The sequence below is a fragment of the Carlito syrichta genome, unplaced genomic scaffold (assembly GCF_000164805.1).
Source record: "Carlito syrichta isolate Samal-C Ts95f unplaced genomic scaffold, Tarsius_syrichta-2.0.1 Scaffold306533, whole genome shotgun sequence".
NCBI classification, from domain to species: domain Eukaryota; kingdom Metazoa; phylum Chordata; class Mammalia; order Primates; family Tarsiidae; genus Carlito; species Carlito syrichta.
The window spans coordinates 281,357-303,041 of NW_007250629.1; the positions used below are offsets into that span (position 1 = coordinate 281,357).

At 42.1% G+C, this 21,685-nt stretch overlaps 1 protein-coding gene across 1 annotated transcript in view; it reads left to right on the forward strand.

Annotated features, from left to right (window-relative positions):
• LOC103265405 (protein kinase C-binding protein NELL1-like) overlaps positions 1-19,117 on the forward strand; it is a gene marked incomplete at its 3' end in the record, with an annotated part of 90,520 nt that extends 71,403 nt beyond the window's left edge. The window contains exon 3 of the mRNA XM_008063074.1: positions 18,967-19,117. Within this exon, the coding sequence (XP_008061265.1) occupies positions 18,967-19,117 (151 nt within the window). The remainder of the gene's footprint in view (positions 1-18,966) is intronic.
• Positions 19,118-21,685: the final 2,568 nt, after the last annotated feature.

Consider the following 21,685-nt stretch of genomic DNA (forward strand, 5'->3'; position numbering starts at 1 on the left):
GGGGGAGACGAGAGAACCCACGTGGTCCTTCTTTTACATAAAAGCCCGCCCCAGAAACAAAGGCTGTTGGCGTACAAAAGCTCTTTGTACCCTGAGCACGTCTGTGGTTACGGATGAGCCCTCTCCAATGGCTGCTATCAAACTTGTCATATTTTATTCATGAGTTGTGGTATGCCTAGATGAAATAAGAAAAGCAAAGCTTCAAATCATAATTAGGGCATAAAAAAGATAAAATAGTTATTATTGTGACATTTTTGAAGAATTCTAAAATCTCCCCAATCATTCATTTGAAAAAGTTGCACGGAACGGCTGGGTGTGTGGCACATATTTCTGCTGGTCGGAGGCTCCTGGGCTCAGTTACACCCAGACCCACAGTGACAGGCTCCACGCATACAGTGAATAAGAGCATAATTAAGGAGAGGGCGACAGCGGTAGTTATACATAAATAGAAACGCTGACAGGCGTCTTTGCCTTTTTATCATGCTCACATTGTTACTCTGTGGTTGATCAAAATATTGCATTCCTGTGTTTTGAGGGGTCTGGATCATTCGGCATGCCCGGAATGGGGGGATTTGGCGGAATGGTGCCAGGAACAGCCCATGTAAGAGGCTATGTGCCTATATCTACAAATGTGGTGGGATAGCAATAAAGGGTGGAAGAAAGACGCTCATCCTGTTGGTTGACATCATGACTTTGATAAAGTAAGCGGAAACACTTTTTAAAAAGACATCTCAACCTAAAAAAAAAAAAAAAAAAGACCAGGTGTTGTTCCATTGCTTTCTCTTTGGACACAGGACCTAGGGGCTCTTCATTTATTAACTGATTTATCCAGAGACACCTATCAACCTGGCATTTCTCATCTCTGGGGATTCAGAATGAGAAGTTTCTTCACTCAGGTCTTGTTTTTGTTGTACTGGTGTTCATACCATCTGTTCATATTACTAGATCACAAGCTACTTGAGAAGGCTAGTGAGAGTAAGCACTCCCATGGTAGTCCCTGCACGTGCCCAACTGCATGGAGTTGTCCTACCCTGGCACTCAGGCAAGAAGAGGAGTGAGAGTGACACTTTCAAGGCTCGTCATGGATGTGATCACTTGTATTTGTCTTGTGGATTCTGTGATAGAAGGATCATCATTCACATTAGTCACCATTTCATGGGTGAGACACCAATGACTTATTAAATGATCACTCAGAGATTAGCGTTAGGGTATTCAGTGTCCCTCAGTAACTAACTGTCAGGACTGATGGTATCCCAGGTTTTCTGATCCCAAACGCTACTTCAGCACTGGGCAGTGTTTTCTCACCAGATGGTGATCATGGTTTCCAATGGGTGGTTTTTAAAACCTTTCCTCCCCTTCCTGCCTCTCCCTTTTGGGAGTCCTCAGTGTCTGTTGTTCCCATTCCCGTGCCCAGATGTACCCACTGTTTAGCTTTGACAACATGTGATATTTGGTTTTCTGTTTCTGTGTTAATTTTCTTAGAATAATGGCCTCCAGCTGCATCCAGGATGCTGCAAAGGACATGATTTTATTTTTTATGGCTGTATAGTATTCCATAGTTTATATGGAATAGTTTTTTTTTTTTTTTTGACTTGGAGTGTCACTCTGTCACTCAGACTGGAGTGCAGTGGCCGCTCCCGGCCACTGCAGCCTCATCCTGCTGGGCTCTGGCGATCCTTCTGTCTCAACCTTCCGAGTAGCCAGAATTACAGGCACACGCTACTATGCCTGGCTGATTTTTTTATTTATTGTAGAGATGAGGTCTCGCCAAGTTGCCCAGGCGAGTCTCGAACCTGCGGACTCAGGCAATCCACTCACCTCAGCCTCCCAAAGCACAGGTTTACAGGCTGAGCCATCGAGCCCGGCTGTATAGAATAGTTTTTATTCCACATTTGTTTTATCCAATTCGCTGTTGATGGGCACCTAGGTTGGTTCCATGTTTTTGCTATTGTGAATAGTGCTGTGATAAACATATGAGTGTAGGTGTCTTTTTGGTGGAACAATTTGTGCTCCTTTGGGTATATACCTAGTCGTGGGATTGCTGAGTCAAATGGAAAATCTATTTTTAGTTCTTTGAGAAATCTCCAAACTGCTTTCCACAGGGGCTGAACTAGTTTACACCAACAGTGCATGAGTGTTCTCTCTCTCTGCAACCTTGCCGATATCTGACTTACTAATAATAGCCCTTCTGACTGGTGTGAGATGGTATCTCACTGTGGTTTTAATTTTCATTTCTCTGATGATTAGTAACGTTGAGCATTTTTTCATGTTTGTTCACTACTTGTATGTCTTTTGAGAAATGTCAGTGTATGTTCTTTCCCCACTTTTTAAATGTGGCTAATAAATAAGTAACTTTAGATAGTAATATATGCTATAAAGGAAGTAAAAGAGCAATACTGTAGAGACAGAAAGTGAGAGAGAGAGAAAGAGGCTTAGGGAGTGGGTTAACTCTACATAGGATTATTGGGGAAGGCTTTCATACAGAGTTGATATTTAAGTTGATGTCTAAATGAAGAAGTCAGCCACACAGAAATAACAATATTATGATAACTTACAGTATTAATGACAAATACATTTCATGTGCTAGGCGCTGTTTTAAATTCTTTATATTTTTAACTCATTTAATCCTTATAACAGTCCTGTGAAGGAGATGAATATTATGAGTCACATTTTACAGAAAGGGAAACAGAGGTACAGAAAGGGAAATAGAGGCTGTATCTTCTGGACAAGGTTATAGGTCTATCTAGTAAATGGCAAAGCCTAAAATTGGATCCAGGCTGTTTTGCTCCAGAGCCCCTCTTGAACAGCAGACCAAAAGGCCCTTAGGGGGCTTCACAAAGATGACCAGTGTGGTTGAAGGTACTAGAGGATCCCAGAGAGCTTAGCCAGGGCCAGGTCATATGGGGTCTTTCAGGCCATGGTAATGAGTTAGAGTTTTATTCAAAATGCAGGCTGGACGTGGTGGTTCATGCTTGGAATCCCAGCACTTTGGGAGGCTGAGGTGGGAGGATTGCTTGAGCCCAGGAGTTCAAGAACAGCCTAGGCAATTTAGGGAGACTGTGTCTCCCGAAAAAAAAAAAAAATCAAAAAATTAACCAAGCATGGTGGTGTGCACCTGTAGTTCCAGTTACTCAGGAGGCTGAGGCATAAAGATCACCTGAGCCCAGGGGGTTGAGGCTGCTGTGAGCCATAATAGTGCCACTGTCCTCCAGCCCGGGTGACAGAGTAAAACCTTCCCTCAAAAACAAAAACTGCAATGGGCAGTGTGAAAGGCTGGATAATGCAGCCACCCCTCCTCCATGATGCCACATCCTAATCTCCATATCCTGTGACTGTTACTTTAAATGGTAAAAGGGACTTTTCAGATGTGATTAAGGATCTTGGGTGAGGAGATTACCCAGGTATGGTCAATGTAATCACAAGAGTCTTATAAGAGGGAGGCTGGAAGGTCAGCTCGAGAAGTGTTGTGAGAATGGAAGCAGAAAGGGATTATAAGACGTTACACTGCTGGGTTGAAGGTGGAGGAAGAAGACATGAGCCGAGGAGAGCCGAGAAAGGCAAGGAAACAGATTCCTCTCAGTGCTTCCAGAGTTCGGCCCTGCCCATGCCAGGATTTGTGTTCAGTGAAACCTATTTCAGACTTCTGACCTCCAGAACTTTGCGATAATAAAATTATGTTGCCTTAAACTACTACGTTTTTTAGTAATTTGTTACAGCAGCAATAGGAAACTAATAAGTTGTTTGAGAATTGTAAGTAGAGGACTGACATCCTGTGATTTAAGTTTGAAAAAGACCTTCCTGATTTTCTGATTGCTACCTGGAATAGACAGAGAAAGTGAGAGAGTAGAGGAAAGGGAAGGGAAGGAGCGAGGAGAAATAAGCTGAAGCAAGTTGATGGTTGGGGGCTGTTGCAATATTATAGTCAAGAGGGCTGAGGGTCATGGTGGCAATGGGGCTCAGGACTTGCTGATGGGCGGGTGTTCTTCGAGGCACTCTGACTAGTCAGACAGCAGGCAGAAAAGAGGAATCAATGAAGGAGCCTCAAGATTGCCCGAGAGGTAGGAAGACAACCAGAAGAATGCGATGCCAGAAGGGCAGGATGCTTCCAAAAAAAAAAGGGAAGAAGAGGACAACTGTTGGGAGGTTGCCAAGGGTCAGTTTGCCATCTGGCCATTGGATTTGGCACAGTATTGAGTGTAAGAAGTGTCAGAGAGAGTGGTATTGGTCAGTGCAGCTCAAAACCCTAGCTAGATGTCTTTCTTCAGACTAAGACTGTCTTAATCACCACAGTACAGAGCCTGGCACAGGGAACGTACTCCAAACATATCTGTTTGAATGGGTGAGTGACTGAATTTGGGGATTTAGAGGAAAAATCACCCTGAGCTGGGGCATTCAAGTTTCATGGAGTTAGAGGAATTTGGGCTGGGCCTTGAGAGATGGACAGGACTTGGATAGGCATGGAGAAGGTGGCTGGCACTCTGGGAGGGAGAAGAGTTGAGAGTTCACCCTCATGGAACCCTTAACTACGAATCCTCTTTTCTCTTCCCATGTCCTGCTCTCAGAGAGCTCACATGCAGTCTAATCGGGGCATGAATAAAGATCAATTTACAACTGCTCTCAGTGTGGGTAGAGCAGGGAGCTGAAAAGACTATCTGTTGTCTAAGTTTGTATCATACCCAAGTAGAAAAGACTGCTTATGAACCCACCAGGTACCCTTTGAAATGAGTTATCACAAAAGATTTCTTTAATACACTGAAGGCGTAATTTATTGAAAACTGACTCAATGTTGTTACCCTAGGACATGCAAGAGGCAAATTATTTGCTACAATGATCAAAGACCAATTTTTCCCCCAAATGAACATTTTCATTTCTTTTTAAAATAGCTTCACTCAGTGGGGATTGTAATTTTAGCCCTTGGCCATGGCTCTTGCTTGAAAGGGTGGAGGTGGGAAATTGGGTGAGAAAGATCTTGCAGCCAGATAGCAACTGGCTCAGAGCTCAAGGAACAAGTGGCATTTCCAATGATTCATTTTAAGGGGGACATGAATGTTTAATATAGTCAGAACAAAATCTCTAAAGAGTAGGTTAGCTTTCAAAGAAGAAGAGCAAGCCTGCAAAAAACCACACCCACAGCCAGCTTTCTGGACAGATGCACACATTTCTTGGAGCCTCTGTTCAAAACTGGAGTTTCAGATGACCTGTTTTCTGTCTGGAAAGCTTCACAGTACCTCCTGAGCACAAGGTTGAAGGCCAATCATTGTATGGTTTCCCTAGGAACGTGAAAGCACAGGCACCCTGTGGCCAACGTAGACAGATAAATAGAGAGGGAGACCTCCCCAGCAGTGACTCTGGAACTAATTAGCTAACAAGGCGTGGAATGAGATTAATGCACGTGATCTAAGAGCTGATGATGTGCTTTTTAGGACAGCAGAAATAAAAGAGCTGAGAAGAAAGCATTACCTTAAAGAGTCCCAAATTGTTATTCCTGTCAGGAATAACAGGCAGAGGGGAGGAGGGTTGGTGGTGAGCATGAGGGAACCTCTTCATCACTTAGTGCCTTCTGCTTTACCTGGGACTAATGTTGCTTTATGACTCCTCTCTGTTGTGGAAAAGACTTTTTCCCCTCTTTTCCATAGCAAGGTGAGAGGTTCCTGCACTATTTATTTGGCATACATAGTAGCCAAGCCTTCTCTAATAAACTGGTTATTTCTGGAAGGACTTCTCCAGCTTCCCTCTCCTTTTCCTTTGGCTCATTTGGAGAAAAAGAAATTACATGTTAGGAGCTTGCCAAGTCCCCTGCATCTCCCCAGGTGGGGGTTCTGTAACGCAGAATCCCCTCCATCCCCGCCAATATTAAGTCATATCCCTCACCTCTGACCACTGGGACCCCAATAAAGCAGAATTTACCTCCTGCTCTTCGCTGCTTCCCTACTTCTCATTCATTCCTTCACTTCTGTCTGAGGTAATGCTGCCCTGTTGGTCCCCCAGTGTCAAATGTGTGCAGCTCCTGGGGTGAAATATTGCCGAGGTCACCAAAGTCATTTCTCACTGAGCCTCTGACAGTTTGCTAATTAATATGATTTTGGTCATTGCGTCCTATGTTGAAGTTAGGTCAATTTCCCAGGGGTGGGAAGTCAGGCATTAATCCACTAAACCAACTAAATTACTTGTATGTGTGAGAGAAGATAATTTCATCAGAAGTATTTTCCTGTGATTTGACATATCGCTTCACAGGCTGTGGACTTTTAAGAGTACTTTCTAGTCTGATGACAGGGGAGCCTAGATTTTTGATGGAAAAGTTATGTGATTAAGATACCCCAAGGTACCTATAAGCTTTAAACACACGCTTAGAGCTGTTTGCATATCACAGGGAGGGGATGCTAGCTCTATTTTAAAGCTAAGGAGGAAAAAAAACTAGCCTGTGCTATTTCTCATCAGGCTGAATACAAGCTCATCCAGAAGAATGTGGTTTTCTGCTTCTTTATGCCACAACTGTCTTTTTGCCCACAGAGCCACAGGAGCTTACCTTTGAAACATTAGCTGTTCACCCTAGTAATTGCTCCATCCTCTAATTTAATGAAAACCCATTAAACCGAAACAATAATTAAAATGAGACATCATCTCTGTAGGAGGTTTGCATATTAAAATCACTGTGCATTTCAATGCAGGCAGATTTTTATTCTTGAAAAACAGCATTTGAAGCAACATGTAAAAATGATTTATAATGAATAGTCATAAATTAGAGAGCTTGGCAGTTGAACATGATGCCCTACTGTTTACTATTGAATCTGAGTAGATGTGGCAAGGTCAAGGCCAACATAGCATTAAAAAAATGTCTCTTTCATGCCTGAGAATTAGGACTGTGCACAAAAGGGAACAAATTATCATTAGAGTAGCCCACTGCTCCAAACTTTTGAAGCAAACTAGAGATTGCACCATCAGTATGTAGAGTAGTTTAGACTCTTGGAGGAGTGTCCCTTAGGTAGAGAAGACCTGGCACTGGAGTGAAGTGGAGAAGTTTAATGCTTCTTTCATGTCTGGGGATTAGGGAAGCCAGGCACAAACATACAGAAAGAGCTGCAAAGTCGGATTCAGAAGATGTGTCTCTGCTACTTGCTAGAGGAGGGATCTTGGGCAGGTCACTTACCTTCTACAAACCAGAGATTCCTGGTCTTTAAAGTGAGGCTATTAATGCCTACCAAGTGGGTTTTTATGAATATGAAGTGTGATCATGCATACAGATACACTTGGAACATTTTAAAGCTCAAGCTCTAATGTGTAGATTTCTGGGCCTTCTTTTCACAATTCTCAGATACGCTGTAAGGACCATACTAGCTATATATTGGGCAGTTTCTGTTATTCTTTCATTCATTCATTACTGGGCCCTTAAGTGTAGTGTTACAGATGAGGAAACTCAAGGATGAGGGAAGGAAACTGAGCTATCCAAGGTCTCACAGTGGATACTTGGTTAGCTGGGATTCAAACACTGGTTTGTCTGAGACAATAGATGGCTCTGAGAGGCAGTGGTGCCTTGTGGTTGGCCTTAGAGAGATCTGGGTTTGGATTCCAGCTAGACCATTTAATAGGACACCTTTTTTTTGAGTTGGAGTCTCACTCTGTTGCCCATGCTGAAGTACAGTGGTATACTCACGGCCACCCCAGTGTTGATCTGCTGGGTTCTGGCGATCCTTCTGCCTCAGCCTTCCAAGTAGCCGAAACTACAGGCGCGCGCTACTATGCCCTGCCATTCTTTTTAAAAAAATTTATTGTAGAGATAAGGTCTTGCCAAGTTACCCAGGCTGTTCTTGAACCTGTGGGCTCAGGCAATCCCTTCACCTCGGATTCCCAAAGTTCTGGGATTACAGGCTTGAGCCACTGCGTCTGGCCAGTAGGACACTCCTTAATTCTCTGTACCTTCTCTGTAAAATGGAGATAGCAGTGCTGACATCACTATGCTGCTGTGAGGACTAAAGTTGCATAAAGTTCTTAGCTCGACATCTAGCAAAAAGTGAAAATTCAAAACTGTTTGGGTATTGGCTGGCTGGACCTAGATTGGAGTATCTGGAAGCCCTATAGGCTCTATCCAATTTTCAGAAAAATGTTTAGCAGAAGAGAGTTAGAAATGACCACTAACCTGGGCTTCCACTATGATTGGCAGACCCTGCTCACCTGCCCCATGCCTGCCTGCTGGGCCATAGCCATCATAACTGACCTTAAGGTTGGTCTTTACTTCAGCTCAGCTGCAATACCAGGGCTCTCATGGTACAACGGCTGCTGGTGTGACTTGGCTCCCCACCCATTCTGCAGGACCCAGGACCTACCCCACCTGCATTCCAAATAAGTTAACGATTGTCTTGTGCTTCTGATATAGCAGACACTGTTTTAAGAGTTTAACATGGATTCATTGATTTAATCATCACACTATCCCCATGGGATGGATGCAGTTTTATTCCTCTTTTGCAGAAGAGGAAGGTGAGGCATGAAAGATTCACTTACCCAAGGTCACATATCTGATAAACCAAGCAGTCAGGCTTCAGAGCGGGACTGTTAACCACTACCCTACACTGCCTCCTAACTGGAGAATCTAGTTCCTGATGAGGAATTCTCCGGACCTGCTCTGGTTATTCCAGACCTGTGATGCCTCCTAAGCATGCTTCGCTTTCCTTTCCTTTCTTTTCTTTCATTTCCTTTCCTTTCTTTTCTTCTCTTCTCTTTTTTCTCCTTCCTTCCTTCCTTCCTTCCTTCCTTCCTTCCTTCCTTCCTTCCTTCCTTCCTTCCTTCCTTCCTTCTTCCCTCCCTCCCTCGCTCGCTCTCTCTCCCTCCCTCTCTCTCTCTTCCCCTTTTCCTCCCTCCTTCCCTCTCTTCCTTCTTTTTAAAATGGGGTCTTGTTATGTTGCTTAGACTACCCTTGAACTCCTTGCCTCAATCGATCTCCCAACCTCAGCCTTCTGCATAACTGGGATTACAGGTGTGAACCACCATGTTCAGCTCCTCATTTCTTATATTTCTGAGCAGAACAGCTGAGTGGTACATGTTCACTTTTGCTTGTGTCATTATTGCTGGACTCATTGCCCCTTGCAGACAGAAGACGTGTCTTAGTTTGCGCCGGGTTCAGAGGAGTGCTTAATACAGATTTTAAAAGCAAAGAATGAATGAACAAATGAATGGATGGATAGTTACCAGAGGACAGGACAAGGACTGCCCTTAAATTTGTTTCTACAATAAATAGAAAAATTAGCCGGGTATGGTGGCACATGCCTATAGTTCCAGCTACTGAGAAGGCTGAGATGGAAGGATCACCTGAGCCCAGCAAACTGAGGCTGCAGTGGCCTTGAGCTTGCCACTGTACTCCAGAGCCTGGGCAACAGTGAGAATCCAACTCAAAAAAAAAAAAAAAAAGAACCTGGAGAGCATCTCTAGCTGGAAACACTTCTTGCTTGCACCTTCTGTGCTTGGAGTTTTATATGCCACATAGCAAGCACACCCTTGAGCTTCTCAGATTCCTGGCAGTCAGTGTGGATTAAAATGACACCTGAGGAGAAGGCTTGACCATCAGTGATTGTCAAAAGGCACCTCTGTTGTCCTCACTGATTTAAGGATACACAATTATGTGAATGAAAGCAAGTTGTTTATTTTCTCCTTTTCGTAGGATGTCCTTCTTGTTTCACCTGTTTTTATTATGTGCTCATATTTTAGGATAAAAATTGTTTTTTCTTTACAATATTCGCTCAAAGAAGATTTTAAAAATTCAGACATATGTAAAGAAGACCATTTTCACCCACATTAGCTCCTAATTGCTATCATTTTGATTGAAGTTCATTGCTATGTGTCTGCTATGCATCACTAAGTAAACTTTACATACACTTGACATGATGCTGCATATGTACAATTATGTACTTGTTTGATGGTGTTGTCTAGGCATTTCTTATGTTATTTTAATACCTTTTGTTTCACTATGTTATCATGAATAATTTTCCATCAGGTGTATGTATCCTAATTTCTTCACCATTCTTTACTGTTGGATAGCTTCTTTGCTGTACAAGGTAGTCTTAATCATATTACAAAAATCTTTTCACCAGTCTTGCTTTTTGTTCTCCTGTCTTGTGATTCAGATGGAGCCGGCATTTATACTTTCCCACTCTCTTTATTCCCATGTGTCTGACGGAGATGGGAGTGGAGGGATGGGGATGAGAGGGGACTTGATCGCTGGTGAGTTGCAGTGGCAGTGCAGAGAGGCAGGCTAAAGAGAAGGAGCGGCTACAGTGTCAATTTCTTAGTGACAGAAAGGATGCGTGATTTTCCTTACTGGCATTGTCGAACGTTTCTAAGAAGAACTCAGCAGCCTTACAGTGCCTATGTAATTAGCAAAATTATGAGGGTACCGGAATCTCTTTTGATTGAGCCATATAGTAATTACAAAAAATTGATTAATACCGTGTGTCATAGGATTCCTTAGGTTTCGTCCCTTACTGGAGGAGTTGGGGACTTCCAGCTGGCTTTATTATTCCTGGGCCAGCTCATTATTTTACTGCTCTTTTTCTCAATAGGTTTGGGTCATATTTGAGTGTCTCTGGTAAATGTTTTCCCTTATATTGTGTTCCAGGCTTTGGAGTCAAGATGTTATGTGTTAATGTAACAAAGATTTGAGGCTCTACCGTGTGCCAGGCACTGTGCTGGGTGCAGGGTATATATTGGTAAATGTTTCTTCATGGCATTTCCAGTCTGGTGGGCAACATAGCACTTAATAAAATGATTACATGTATAAATGATTACACACATACATTCCTGATGCCTGTGATAAGTACAATGAAGACGAATGAAGGCAGAGAACCCAAGCTGACCTGGGCTGGTCAGAGAAAGGTGGTCTGAGAGAGTAACAGTGAAGCTGGTACCCAAGAATAAGGGAAAGAAGACAGAGATTGCTTCAGATGGGAATGTACCAAGGTGGGAGGAATGCCCAGGGAAGAAGGGATGTGAAGTTTGGGGTACTGGATTACGAGAGTGAAGGCATTGAGGGAGGGGAAAGAGAGGAGGATGATAAATAAGCAGAGGCACCAGACAAATGCCACAGAATATCACAATTGACTCTGCTGGGGCAGGAGTCAATTTTGTCTCCACTCACTTGCCCCATGACCTTGGGCAGGCAGTGAAACTTCTCTCTGTGCCTCAGTTTCTTTACCTGTAGAATGTGGGGGATGACTCAGCCTGTAATCCCAGCACTTTGGGAGGCCAGTGTGAGTGGATTGCCTGCGCCCATGGGTTCGAGACCAGCCTGGGCAACTTGGCGAGACCTCGTCTCTATACCAAATTTAAAAAAAAAACTTCTTTATGGCTGCATAATATTCCATTGTGTATATGAACCACATTTTCTTTATCCAGTCCAGCTTCAAACAGGCAACATGGTTGGTTCCATGTTTTTGCTACTGTGAATAGAGCTGCAACATACAAAGAACAGAGTACCATATGTTCTCACTCTTAAGCGGACCTTGAACAATTATAATACTATAAGAAAGCATTTGGCAGTAATGGAAACTGTCAGGGGAGGGGGGGTGGGATTGGCAGTTGAGGGAAACTGCTAGGGGAGGGGCGCATATTTCATCAACAAGGGTACCACATAATCAATGTTTGTATACCTAACCCTGAATTGTGCCCCACATCTTTATTTAAAAAAGAAAAGACTTAGCCAGGTGTGGTAGCATGTGCCTGTAGTTCTGGCTACTTGGTAGGCTGAGGTGGAAGGATTGCCAGAGCCCAGCAGATTAATGCTGGAGTGGCCATGAGCATGCCACTGCACTCCAGCCTGGGTGACGGAGTGAGACTCCAATTAAAAAAAAATATGTGGGAGATTTTGAGTTTATCTCATAATGGATGTACAAATAGATTGTTCATTCATTTATTCAAGAAATATTTCCTGAGTGACTATGAAGTGCCAGGCACTGGGTATATGATGGTGACTTGACTCTTTTCCGCACATCTCAAGAAATGGGACCATACATATGGGTGAATGGCAGATGAGTATAACCTGTGGATCCAGCTTGCCAGGTTGGAATCCCAGCACCAAGGCTTCCTAGTCCAGCATCCTTTAGAATATTATTTTTTTGTTTATTTTTGTTTTTTTGAATTGACAAATGTTTTACTTGTAATAATAGTTTATAAGAACAACATTATTTTAATTTAATGAACATAAAAAAGTATCTTCTTAAAGAATCCTTGGAGTTATGTCTACAGTGAAAAGCCATTTGTAACAAGATGCAAGAATTAGAAATAAATTGTTGCTGGGATGAGTAAACTATAAAGAAGTATTTTATGGAAATTACCATACATTTTGCAACTTAGATAAATGAAATTTATAATAAGTACTACATTATATCTTTCAGGCTATATCATTATGAATTATATCATTCCAGTTGATAATTGTGGAACATTGGATTGGCAATGACTGAGATAATTTCCAAACATGTTTGGGCACTAAAACATTATTTATATTCTAAAAACCTTCGTTTACTCATCTGTAAAATAGGAATAGTGATAATGCCTTCCCTTAAAGATGTCACAAGTGAGATGACATATGCAGAACCGTAGCTGTGTATTTGGCACCATAATAAGATACACTTGTTTGCTTTTTATCATTCTGGCTTCTGGAGTTAATAGAGGCTTAGTAGATGTTACTGCGACCTTGTTAATGGAGATGGAAATCCCTTACACATTACTGGGAGTCTTCTGGTCTTCCACTACTTTCTGCTTGTGATTTCTGCTTTTTCAAAAGCTTTAGCCAATAACATCTGACATTCTCAAAGAAGGGCTGCAAGACCGAACAGTGGGGCATGTACCTCCCTCCTTCCTGCCCCAGGAATCGCCCCATGGACTTCTGAATTGACATATTTCCTCTGCACTCAGGAATGAAAAGCCAATTGCCATTACAAATTAACAAGTGTTGCTTTACCTTTTGAGGCCGTTCTTATCATGAACCTAAATGGGACTCAGGCTAGAAGAGTGAGCCATGTCTATATCAGGAGTTTGCCATGCTTTGAGATTCCCAGTATAATTACCAAAATGTCACCTGAATTTTCCATCCATCAAGGCTGAGGCAGACTGCCCTGGTGTGTTTGTTTTCACATGTCTCTGGCCGCAGCTGCTTTTGCTACCTCAAGCCACTGATCCTTAGCTAGTACACTGGCAGGGATTTTATTTGCAATGGCTAATCTGGTACCCCTTGGTAAATCAGGGGCCTGAGAGTTCCCTCCAATATTCATTTGAGTAGATGTTTTCCTGGCTAAATTTTTAGTGAAAGAGATGCTTGCGGAGAAAGAAAAATGCCAGGATAATGTAAGACATGTGTGTGTTCATATCCGCACAGTGATCCTGCACTGGATGCCTTCTCCTCCCTCGCTCCTGCTTAGTAAATGCTTATTCATCTTTTTTTAAGAGTCAGATTCAATGATGCATCCTCCATGATGTCTTTTCCAATCTCCACTGGCCTTCTCTGTGTTTTGGGCATTGCCCTATTCTGTAACCTGTTGTCACAAGGAAGCTATCTTGCTGAGTATCTATCATCTGGAGTCAGATATTATATTCTTGCTAAACACAGGTATAGCTTGTTGACGATGAAATCCACCATCCTCACAAGAAGGAAATGAAGTTGTTTCCATTTGAGGCAGAGAAGAGTATGTGAATATCATCATTTACTTTCTTTCCTTCCCCTATCTCCTCCCTTCACCCAACACTTTTTTTTTTTTGCTGATGTTTAATCATCACATTAGCATTTTTAGTCTTTCTTTAAAAGTGACTAGGTAGAACCGTTTTATCCTGGGAAAGAAAAAGCACTTAACCCTTGCTGCTGAGTTAGCACTTATTAACTAGATCATGCAAAACCTCTGAGAATTTGGAACATCATTCTTCCCCCTACCTTTAAAAAATGTAAAATATTCATCTTAAGTTGTTGTTGAGCGGGAAATTACCTTGATGCAATGGTAGTCTCCAAGTATACTCCCAGAAGTCACAAAATGGAAAGCTTCGCAGACAGACTGAATTCAGATCCTTCAATCATGTGGCTTATTAAATCAATTTAAAATATCTAGGAGGAAGCAAGAGAAAGAGATGGAGTAATTCTGCCCATGTAGGACTGGGTGCAAGCAAGGGGAAGGAACAGCCTACTTAATTCTTGAGTTATGCATTGCTAATATATTCAGTTTCTCTCTCTCTCTCTCTCTTTCTATCCTTCTCTTGCATCAGCTTCCCTGATGATGCTTTTATTGTGAGGACTATAGCTGAGGTTAACAAAAAGGGGATGGGGAGTTCAGCAAAATACTTAGGGACAAGTAATCCTGGTCACAGCTATAATTCACCAGTTAATTTGATGAGCAGTGATGGGTTTTATTAGCATTTCTCAGGGAGAGTACACGTGGCGACAGGATGGGAATGAAATGGGTGTCGATGATGAGTGTTGGTTTTAGGGATGACATAGCTGTCATTCTGAAGGTGGTGTGATTTGTACATTATGGTTTGATCCTCCCACCCCATTCTATTTGTAAGTAACACTCTTATTCAGTCCTTTTTATCTGTGTTCAACACACTTATGCTCCATTTATCCGATCTGTGTTTAACACGTTTCATAGGTTTCTAACTTGCTATCTATATTTAACACTCCTTATGAGCTTTATCTATCCCATTTGTTTTCCTTGTTCTCCCTAGCAAAACTGAATATTCTTAAGTAATACAGCAAACACACATTATAGTGGTTGACTATGGGATTACAATATTCACTATAGGTTCTCATTAATTGATTTTTGTTGGTTGCTCTTTTAACTCCAGGAAGAAGTGCAGGCTGCTGCCAAGTAGGTGACATATCTCTATTTTCAGCAATTGACAACTTTATGTTTTATGTTGGTTTAGAAAATCAGCAGAGAAGAAAAATTGTAGAATTTAGGTGTTTTATAGATGGAAACTACCCTCGGTGCTTTCTTTTGCTATGCAGCTAGGAGCAGAATCAAGTGATTAACAGAAATAAAATGCCAAGGCTAGAAAAGAACTGGGAGATTATGGAATTCAGTCTTTTCAGTTTTCAGATGTGGAGTGTGAGGTTCAGAGAGGTAAGATGTTTTATCCAAGGTCACACAGCTAGTTAGCTGCAAAACTCAGAGTAGTCTCCATCCTTTGAAACTCCATCCAATGTTCTTGCCTCTCTCTATATTATAAGAAGAATTGGAATTATTTTCCTTTTTTTCTTTTTAGCAGATGAATTATGGTAAACATTTACTTGAAAGGGCTTTTCTGAAAACGAGAATGCACATAAAGTCTCAATGTATCAAAAGAGATGTTTCTTACATTTCACTCTGGTGAGTGCTGATATGGTCTCTTCATTTCAATGTGCCAATCACTTATAAAGAGAAATGAAGAAAACCAGCATAAGAAATATTTGGTTTTCTTGGAGGATTGAGTGAGTAGAAACATGGTAGGACTGGCTCAGACTGTTAGGTGGGGTGTCCTGAAAAGAGGAGGGGCTTATTTAGCATTACACATTATTAAAAATATTTGATAGCCACTAGCATCTGAGAAGAACCCATTTATCTCTTGATCTTTCAAAAACCATCATATTATTTTCTGATTGTAACATATATGGTTACTTAAAGTAACAATATAAATGAGAAAGATAAATGGAAAATACATGAATTAATTAATTCAACAAGTCCTTACTGGATGCCTGTCTTGTGCCAGGGACTAAGAAATGTGGATCAAATAATGAATAAATGAGTATGCCTGCCCTCACGTAGCTTACAGTCTAGAGGGGAAAGAAAGGAAATAACATGAAACATGAAACCAGATTGTGATAAGTGATATAAGGAAATAATAAACTGATTGCAATGCATACATTAGGACATGTTATAATGAGAAAATAGCCAGCGTTGGAGTAATAGAGAGACTTTAATGGAGAGCCCGCTTTGGAGAGAGTAACCAGCCGGTTTCATTTGCAGTCAGAGCTGAAGGAGGAGAGTGAGGCATGTAAGAAGCTGGGAGAGGAACTCTGTGGGCAGAGAAAAGAGCACCAAGATTTGAGGCAGGAATGGACCTGGTGTGCTCCTCTGGCAACCAAGGAGAGGGGGTGGGAGAGGGAAGCAAGGATCCATTTGAATGTGACTTTGCAGGCCATGCTAAAGGGACTAGATTTTCTCCTGTGAGCGATGGGAAGCCATTGAAGGATTTTAAGCAGGAGGCTGAAATGATTGGGACTTGTGCTTTAAAAAGAGCATTTGGCTGTGGTGTGGAGACTGAGGAAGGGAAGGCAGTGTGGAGACAGGGAGACTAGTTAGGAAACCATTGGAGGAGCCCTAAGGAGCAATGGTAGTAGCTTGGACAAGAGTTTGCAGAGCTGGGAAGAAGTGAAAGATTCCAGACACGGGAGCCTGCATGACGTGTTCTTGGATTGGGTGCTGAGAGTGGAGAAATGGGAAGATTCAAAGACAGTTTCTAGTTTTTTGGCTTGAGGAATTGAGCGTTGTCATTTACTAAGTCTGGGGCTTCTATGAGAAAATCGAGAATGGGGGAGAGAATAAGAGCTGCATTGTGGGCACATTGAAATGATTGTTAGACATTCACATGGAAATATTAAGTAGGAAACTGAACATATGAATCTGTTGCTTAAGGGTGAGATTAGGGTGGCAGATATAAATTTGCAGGTCGTTGGCCATGGGTTGGATTATATCACCCAGGGAGAATTGAGTGAGGATACCCATAACTGATATGATATTCACATCCATTTCCTCTAGCAAGTGTTGCTGGTCAGTTATAGCTCTTTTTTTGGGGGGGGGCCTAAGCTTCAGAATCCTGAAATGAGCTCTTCAAGTAGCCACCAGCAACCAGTTGATTCCTAGTTGATAAGTCAAAAAGGAAAAAGAAACATGTATGTTAATCACAAGGGTAGAATCTTTTTCTGGCATTACGTTCTAGGTGGATTTTATTAGGAGAATCTTTGCCTAGCAGGAATGATAATAAAAATAATGTTAACAAACATTTGCTAATATACTCTAGCTTACAGAGTGTCTCGCTCATGTATTTAATAGGTTTTGTATATCATCCTGGAAAGTCTTCGGCTAGAATTTTCTAGAAAGTATAGAAGCATTCTTTAAGTGGCTATCTCTTATTTTAGCTCTTGACAAAAGCTGACAGCAGGCCACTTAACAGTAAACTAGTTAAAGACCTTTTTTGGGGCAAAAAAGTAAGTGTTGTGCAACAACATTTGATAAGTAGGAAATTGAACATATGAATCTGTTACTATGATAGTAGAGTGGTCTGCCTGGGTTGGGTGCCTCCATGGTAGAGGACCAAACTTGCTTTCTGCCATCTGTAGAGGCGACTTTTACAGCTAGAAAAGTCTGTGCTGTTCTTTTCTGTGCTACAAACTTTAAGCAGAAATTTGAAGAATTATAGAAGGCTAAGGTAGAAAAGCACTAAGAGATCACCTAGTCCACTCCTTCATTTTGCAGAGGAGAAGATTGAACCCCCAAGGTCAAGAATTCAATGATATCTTTTTTTTTTGAGTTGGAGTCTCACTCTGTCGCCCAGACTGGAGTGCAGTGGCCGCTCCCAGCCACTGCAGCCTCGACCTGCTGGGCTCTGGCGATCCTTCCGCCTCAGCCTTCCGAGTAGCTGGAATTACAGGCATGTGCTATCACGCTCAGCTGATTTTTTGATTTATTGTAGAGATGAGATCTTGCTGCTCAGGCAGGTCTCGAACCCGCGGACTCAGGCAATCCACTCACCTCAGCCTCCCAAAGGCGCGGGATTACAGGCTGAGCCACCGAGCCCGGCTTTTGATATCTTTTTTAGACATCACTGTTTAGGATGAGATTCTTCAAGGTCCGTATACGAGTCTGTGATGTTGCTTGGGCAATACTGCCTTGGAAGTTCCATATTTTTCCAGGGGCTTCTCCTGCAGTCCTGGAAAAAGAGCCAAGTAGTTATCATGCAGCCGGAGGAGATGATCAGGATGTGAGAGGAGACCACCGAACATACCTTTAACGTTCATTTATCATCCTCTGAATAATCTTCTCTAACTCTGCTCCCTGAGTGCCCCTTTTTGATGCCATGAAATGTAGTGTAAAATAATGAGATAACACCCAGTTTATCATGATGAGGGCGAGTCTGAGTATGAAGTGATGGATGTCTCTCATTATGCTGATGTTGGAGAAAGAAACATTCCTATCCAGGAGCAGTATTAGCTAGACTCACACACCTCTAGGCCTGTTGAATTGGCCTTGAGTTTAATAAATATTTCATGAGGAAAGTCATCCGTTGCATGTTTAAGGAGAAATTCCAGGCACGCTTATGGATCATGAGCATGCCTTGTATTTATTCTTCAAGCAAAGGCAGAGTTGTTTGGCATTATTAGCGCTAGTAAATCTCTGCAAGGTACAAGGTGAGGACAAGTTTCCTATATGCATTGGGGGAAGAAGGAAGCCAAGTCCATGGGAAAAGTGAAATTGGAGGCTCTGAAGTAGCATTTGGATCTTACTAGTCCCAAGATTCTCTGAATTTAGGACCCCATTTATCCGACTGCCTCTTACCTTATTTACAGCAACTTCATCTATTTGCAGCAAACTGAATTGCTCAATGTCCTGTCAAAATTCCTGTCTGATACTCACTGTCTGGCCAATTGTGAACTTGTCAAAGTGACAAGTGAACATGGCAGAGATAGCGTTTCCAGGATTTGCATTGAATGAATGCAGCTGTAGGGAGTGGCAGATGAGTGGTGCCTGAGAATGAAAACTGCTGACAGGAGGGAAAAGTGAAAAATGCAGTGTGGATCCTTCACACATGACATCTTTAACTATGGATCTCCTCCCCTTTTCCTTCTCCTGTCTCCTCTCCTCTTTCGCCTTCTATATTTCCTCTCTATCCTTCTTCTCCTTTCTCTACTCCTCTCCTCGATCTTCTCTACTGATTCTCCTGCTCTCTCTTCTTAACTCCCAGATACAAAAAGAGAGATCCATGCAGCCCCTCATGTGAGTGAGAAATTAATTCAGCTGTTCCGGAATAAGAGTGAATTCACATTTTTGGCCACTGTACAGCAGAAGCCATCAACTTCAGGAGTGATTCTGTCCATCCGTGAACTGGAACACAGGTAAGAAAGCTCTTTGTACTTTGGAAGATCTCCTTAGAGTTAATGGGCTATACAATGCTTTGAAATTTAGAGGCTGTAGCCCCATGAAAACATTCAGCTAGCTGTGGCCTTGTTTCTGTTGAACACATTAATGAATTTACTTTGCATTAAGAATTTACTTTGGGCAAAGTGGCTTTCTTATTTGCTTTCCAAGGACCATTCATGAGTATCTCACCTATCTTCTGGTAGAATTAGTTTGTATAAAACACATTACATTCATTATATTTAGATCATCAAACAAGTTAATTAGTTGTTAATATATTTAACGATCTTCAATAAGCGTCTGTTATGTGTTTATGTGGGAATTGTACTTGATGCTGGGAATACTAAGGTGAATAATACAGAACTTTTACTCTGAGGATCTCATAAGCTAGTAGGAAAGATAGTCAGAAAGATATTATAAAGTACTGTAGATGCAATGCTAGAAGTTTGTATTCAGGGAATAATGTCTACTAAGAGTTGTGGTAGCCAAGAAAGGCTTCACAAAAGGTGCTGGTTGTGTAAGGAAACAACATGAGTATATTTTTGACAGGCTGAATGGGAAGGAGTAAGGGATGGGAGGAATGACATTTCAGCAAGAGGTTGCTCTGATTTTAAGAAGGAACAGGTAGTTGGGTAAGTGGTTGAAACATAAAAGTCTGTGGGGGAAAGGGATGAGAGTTTGGGAGTGAATGGTGGTCTTACAGAGGTGTAGGTGGAAGCCAGATAACTGAGAAGCTTCAGCGCCTGTTGAAAAATTTGTACTAAAGTTCCCATAGGCAATAGGTCTTAAGTTTAAGAAAGACACTCTGTTACAGAATTCAAAGTAATACTTATAAGGTAACCTAAACAATATTAACTTTTAATACCCAGCCGGGCTCTGTGGCTCAGCCTGTAATGCTGCGCTTTGGGAGACTGAGGTGAGTGGATTGCCTGAGCCTGCGGGTTCAAGACCCGCCTGGGCAACTTGGCGAGACCTCATCTCCACAATAAATAAAAACTTAGTCGGGTGTGGTAGTGCGCGCCTGTAGTTCCGGCTACTCGGAAGGCTGAGGCTGAAGGATCGCCGGAGCCCAGCAGGTCGAGGCTGCGGTGGCCGGGAGTGGCCACTGCACTCCAGTCTGGGCAACAGAGTGAGACTCCAACTCAAAAAAAGTTTTTTGTTAATGCCAGCTTTCTCTATATTGGTCCTTTGAAAATATTTATGAAGCACCAACTGTTTTCTAGCTTCTATGCCAGGTTTTATGAAGAAATGAAGAAACAAATTTTTCTAACGACTCAGGGTGGAGTTTGACAATATGGGAAGCAGGGCTTGGCTACATAGAAAGCTAAAAGATCTAATAATAAAGAAAGAATAGAGTGGTGTTACAAGGAAGTGTGTAGGTCATTTCAAAATTATGTAAAGGTGTTAAGTTCACTGAATTAAGTATATTAGGCCAGTTGCTAAGGAAGACCACATAGAGAGAATACTCTTGAAGAACGGGCAGAATTCCAGCAGGCAAGGGAAGATGGGTTTATCAAGCTGGAGGAACAATGTGCACAGTCACAGTGGTGAGGAAATGCAGGGAAATCCAACTGAGGGGGCCAGTGAACAGGCCAATTTGGCCAGAGCAGAGGGTCTTTCCATGAAGACTTTCAGCAGTTATAAGGATCGACAGTTTGGTCTCTTTTTAATGGTTAAGCTTGTTCTCAGTCTCAAGGGCTCTAATGAATCCTGATCCTTTTGTGGGGATGTTGAAGCATTATGGGCTAGCTGCTTCTGGGTCAGCCCAAAGAAATCAAAATGATGTACGTGTCTATATGAGAGAGATGGGTTAGTTCAAAGGTGTTCTGTAGGCTGGGAGGAGGTGTCAAGCCAAGTCTCAGCTTCACAATCATGGAAAGACTGTGTCATTGCCCTGTTGGCCTTGTGGGGTTGGGTGTGAGGGCCTCCCTGGTGTGAGGGCCATACAAATGCCCAAGAGTAGAATGTAGATACTAGGGGAGAGAGGGAGAGAGGAGGGCAGGGAACACGTGATGACACAAGGGATCTACTACCAGGGGGAGTGAGGGCCACTTGGAAACCCAAACTTCACCTCTATGCAGTTTCCGTATGTATTCAATCCTCACTTGTACCCTACATCTCCATTTAAAAAGAAGAATGTGGATCTTCAGATACACCTCGTGAACGCAGAGAACTTCCCAAAGCCGGTGTGAAGCATGTGGAAGCATTGCTATTAGAGTGGAAAGAACACAGGCTTCCGAGTCAGCCATTCTAGTTCTAGCTTTGTATCACCAGTTATTCAATGTCCTAGAAATGACTTTTCTTGACCTTGAAATGTGGGTAGTAATCTATTTTAGAGAGGTGCTGAAAGATGAAAAAAATGCGTGGTGAGCGGTCATCCCTTAACATATATATTTTTCTTCTCCTTGTCTAAGTATGACTTGAAACTTTATAGGGTTTCTCTTTTGGAATTAAAAAAAAAATCTTACTTTAGGATAGGTTTCAAAAAAACTTCTGTGTTGCTACATAAAGTCATCTAAGGTTATCTTTTCTTACATCCATAGTAG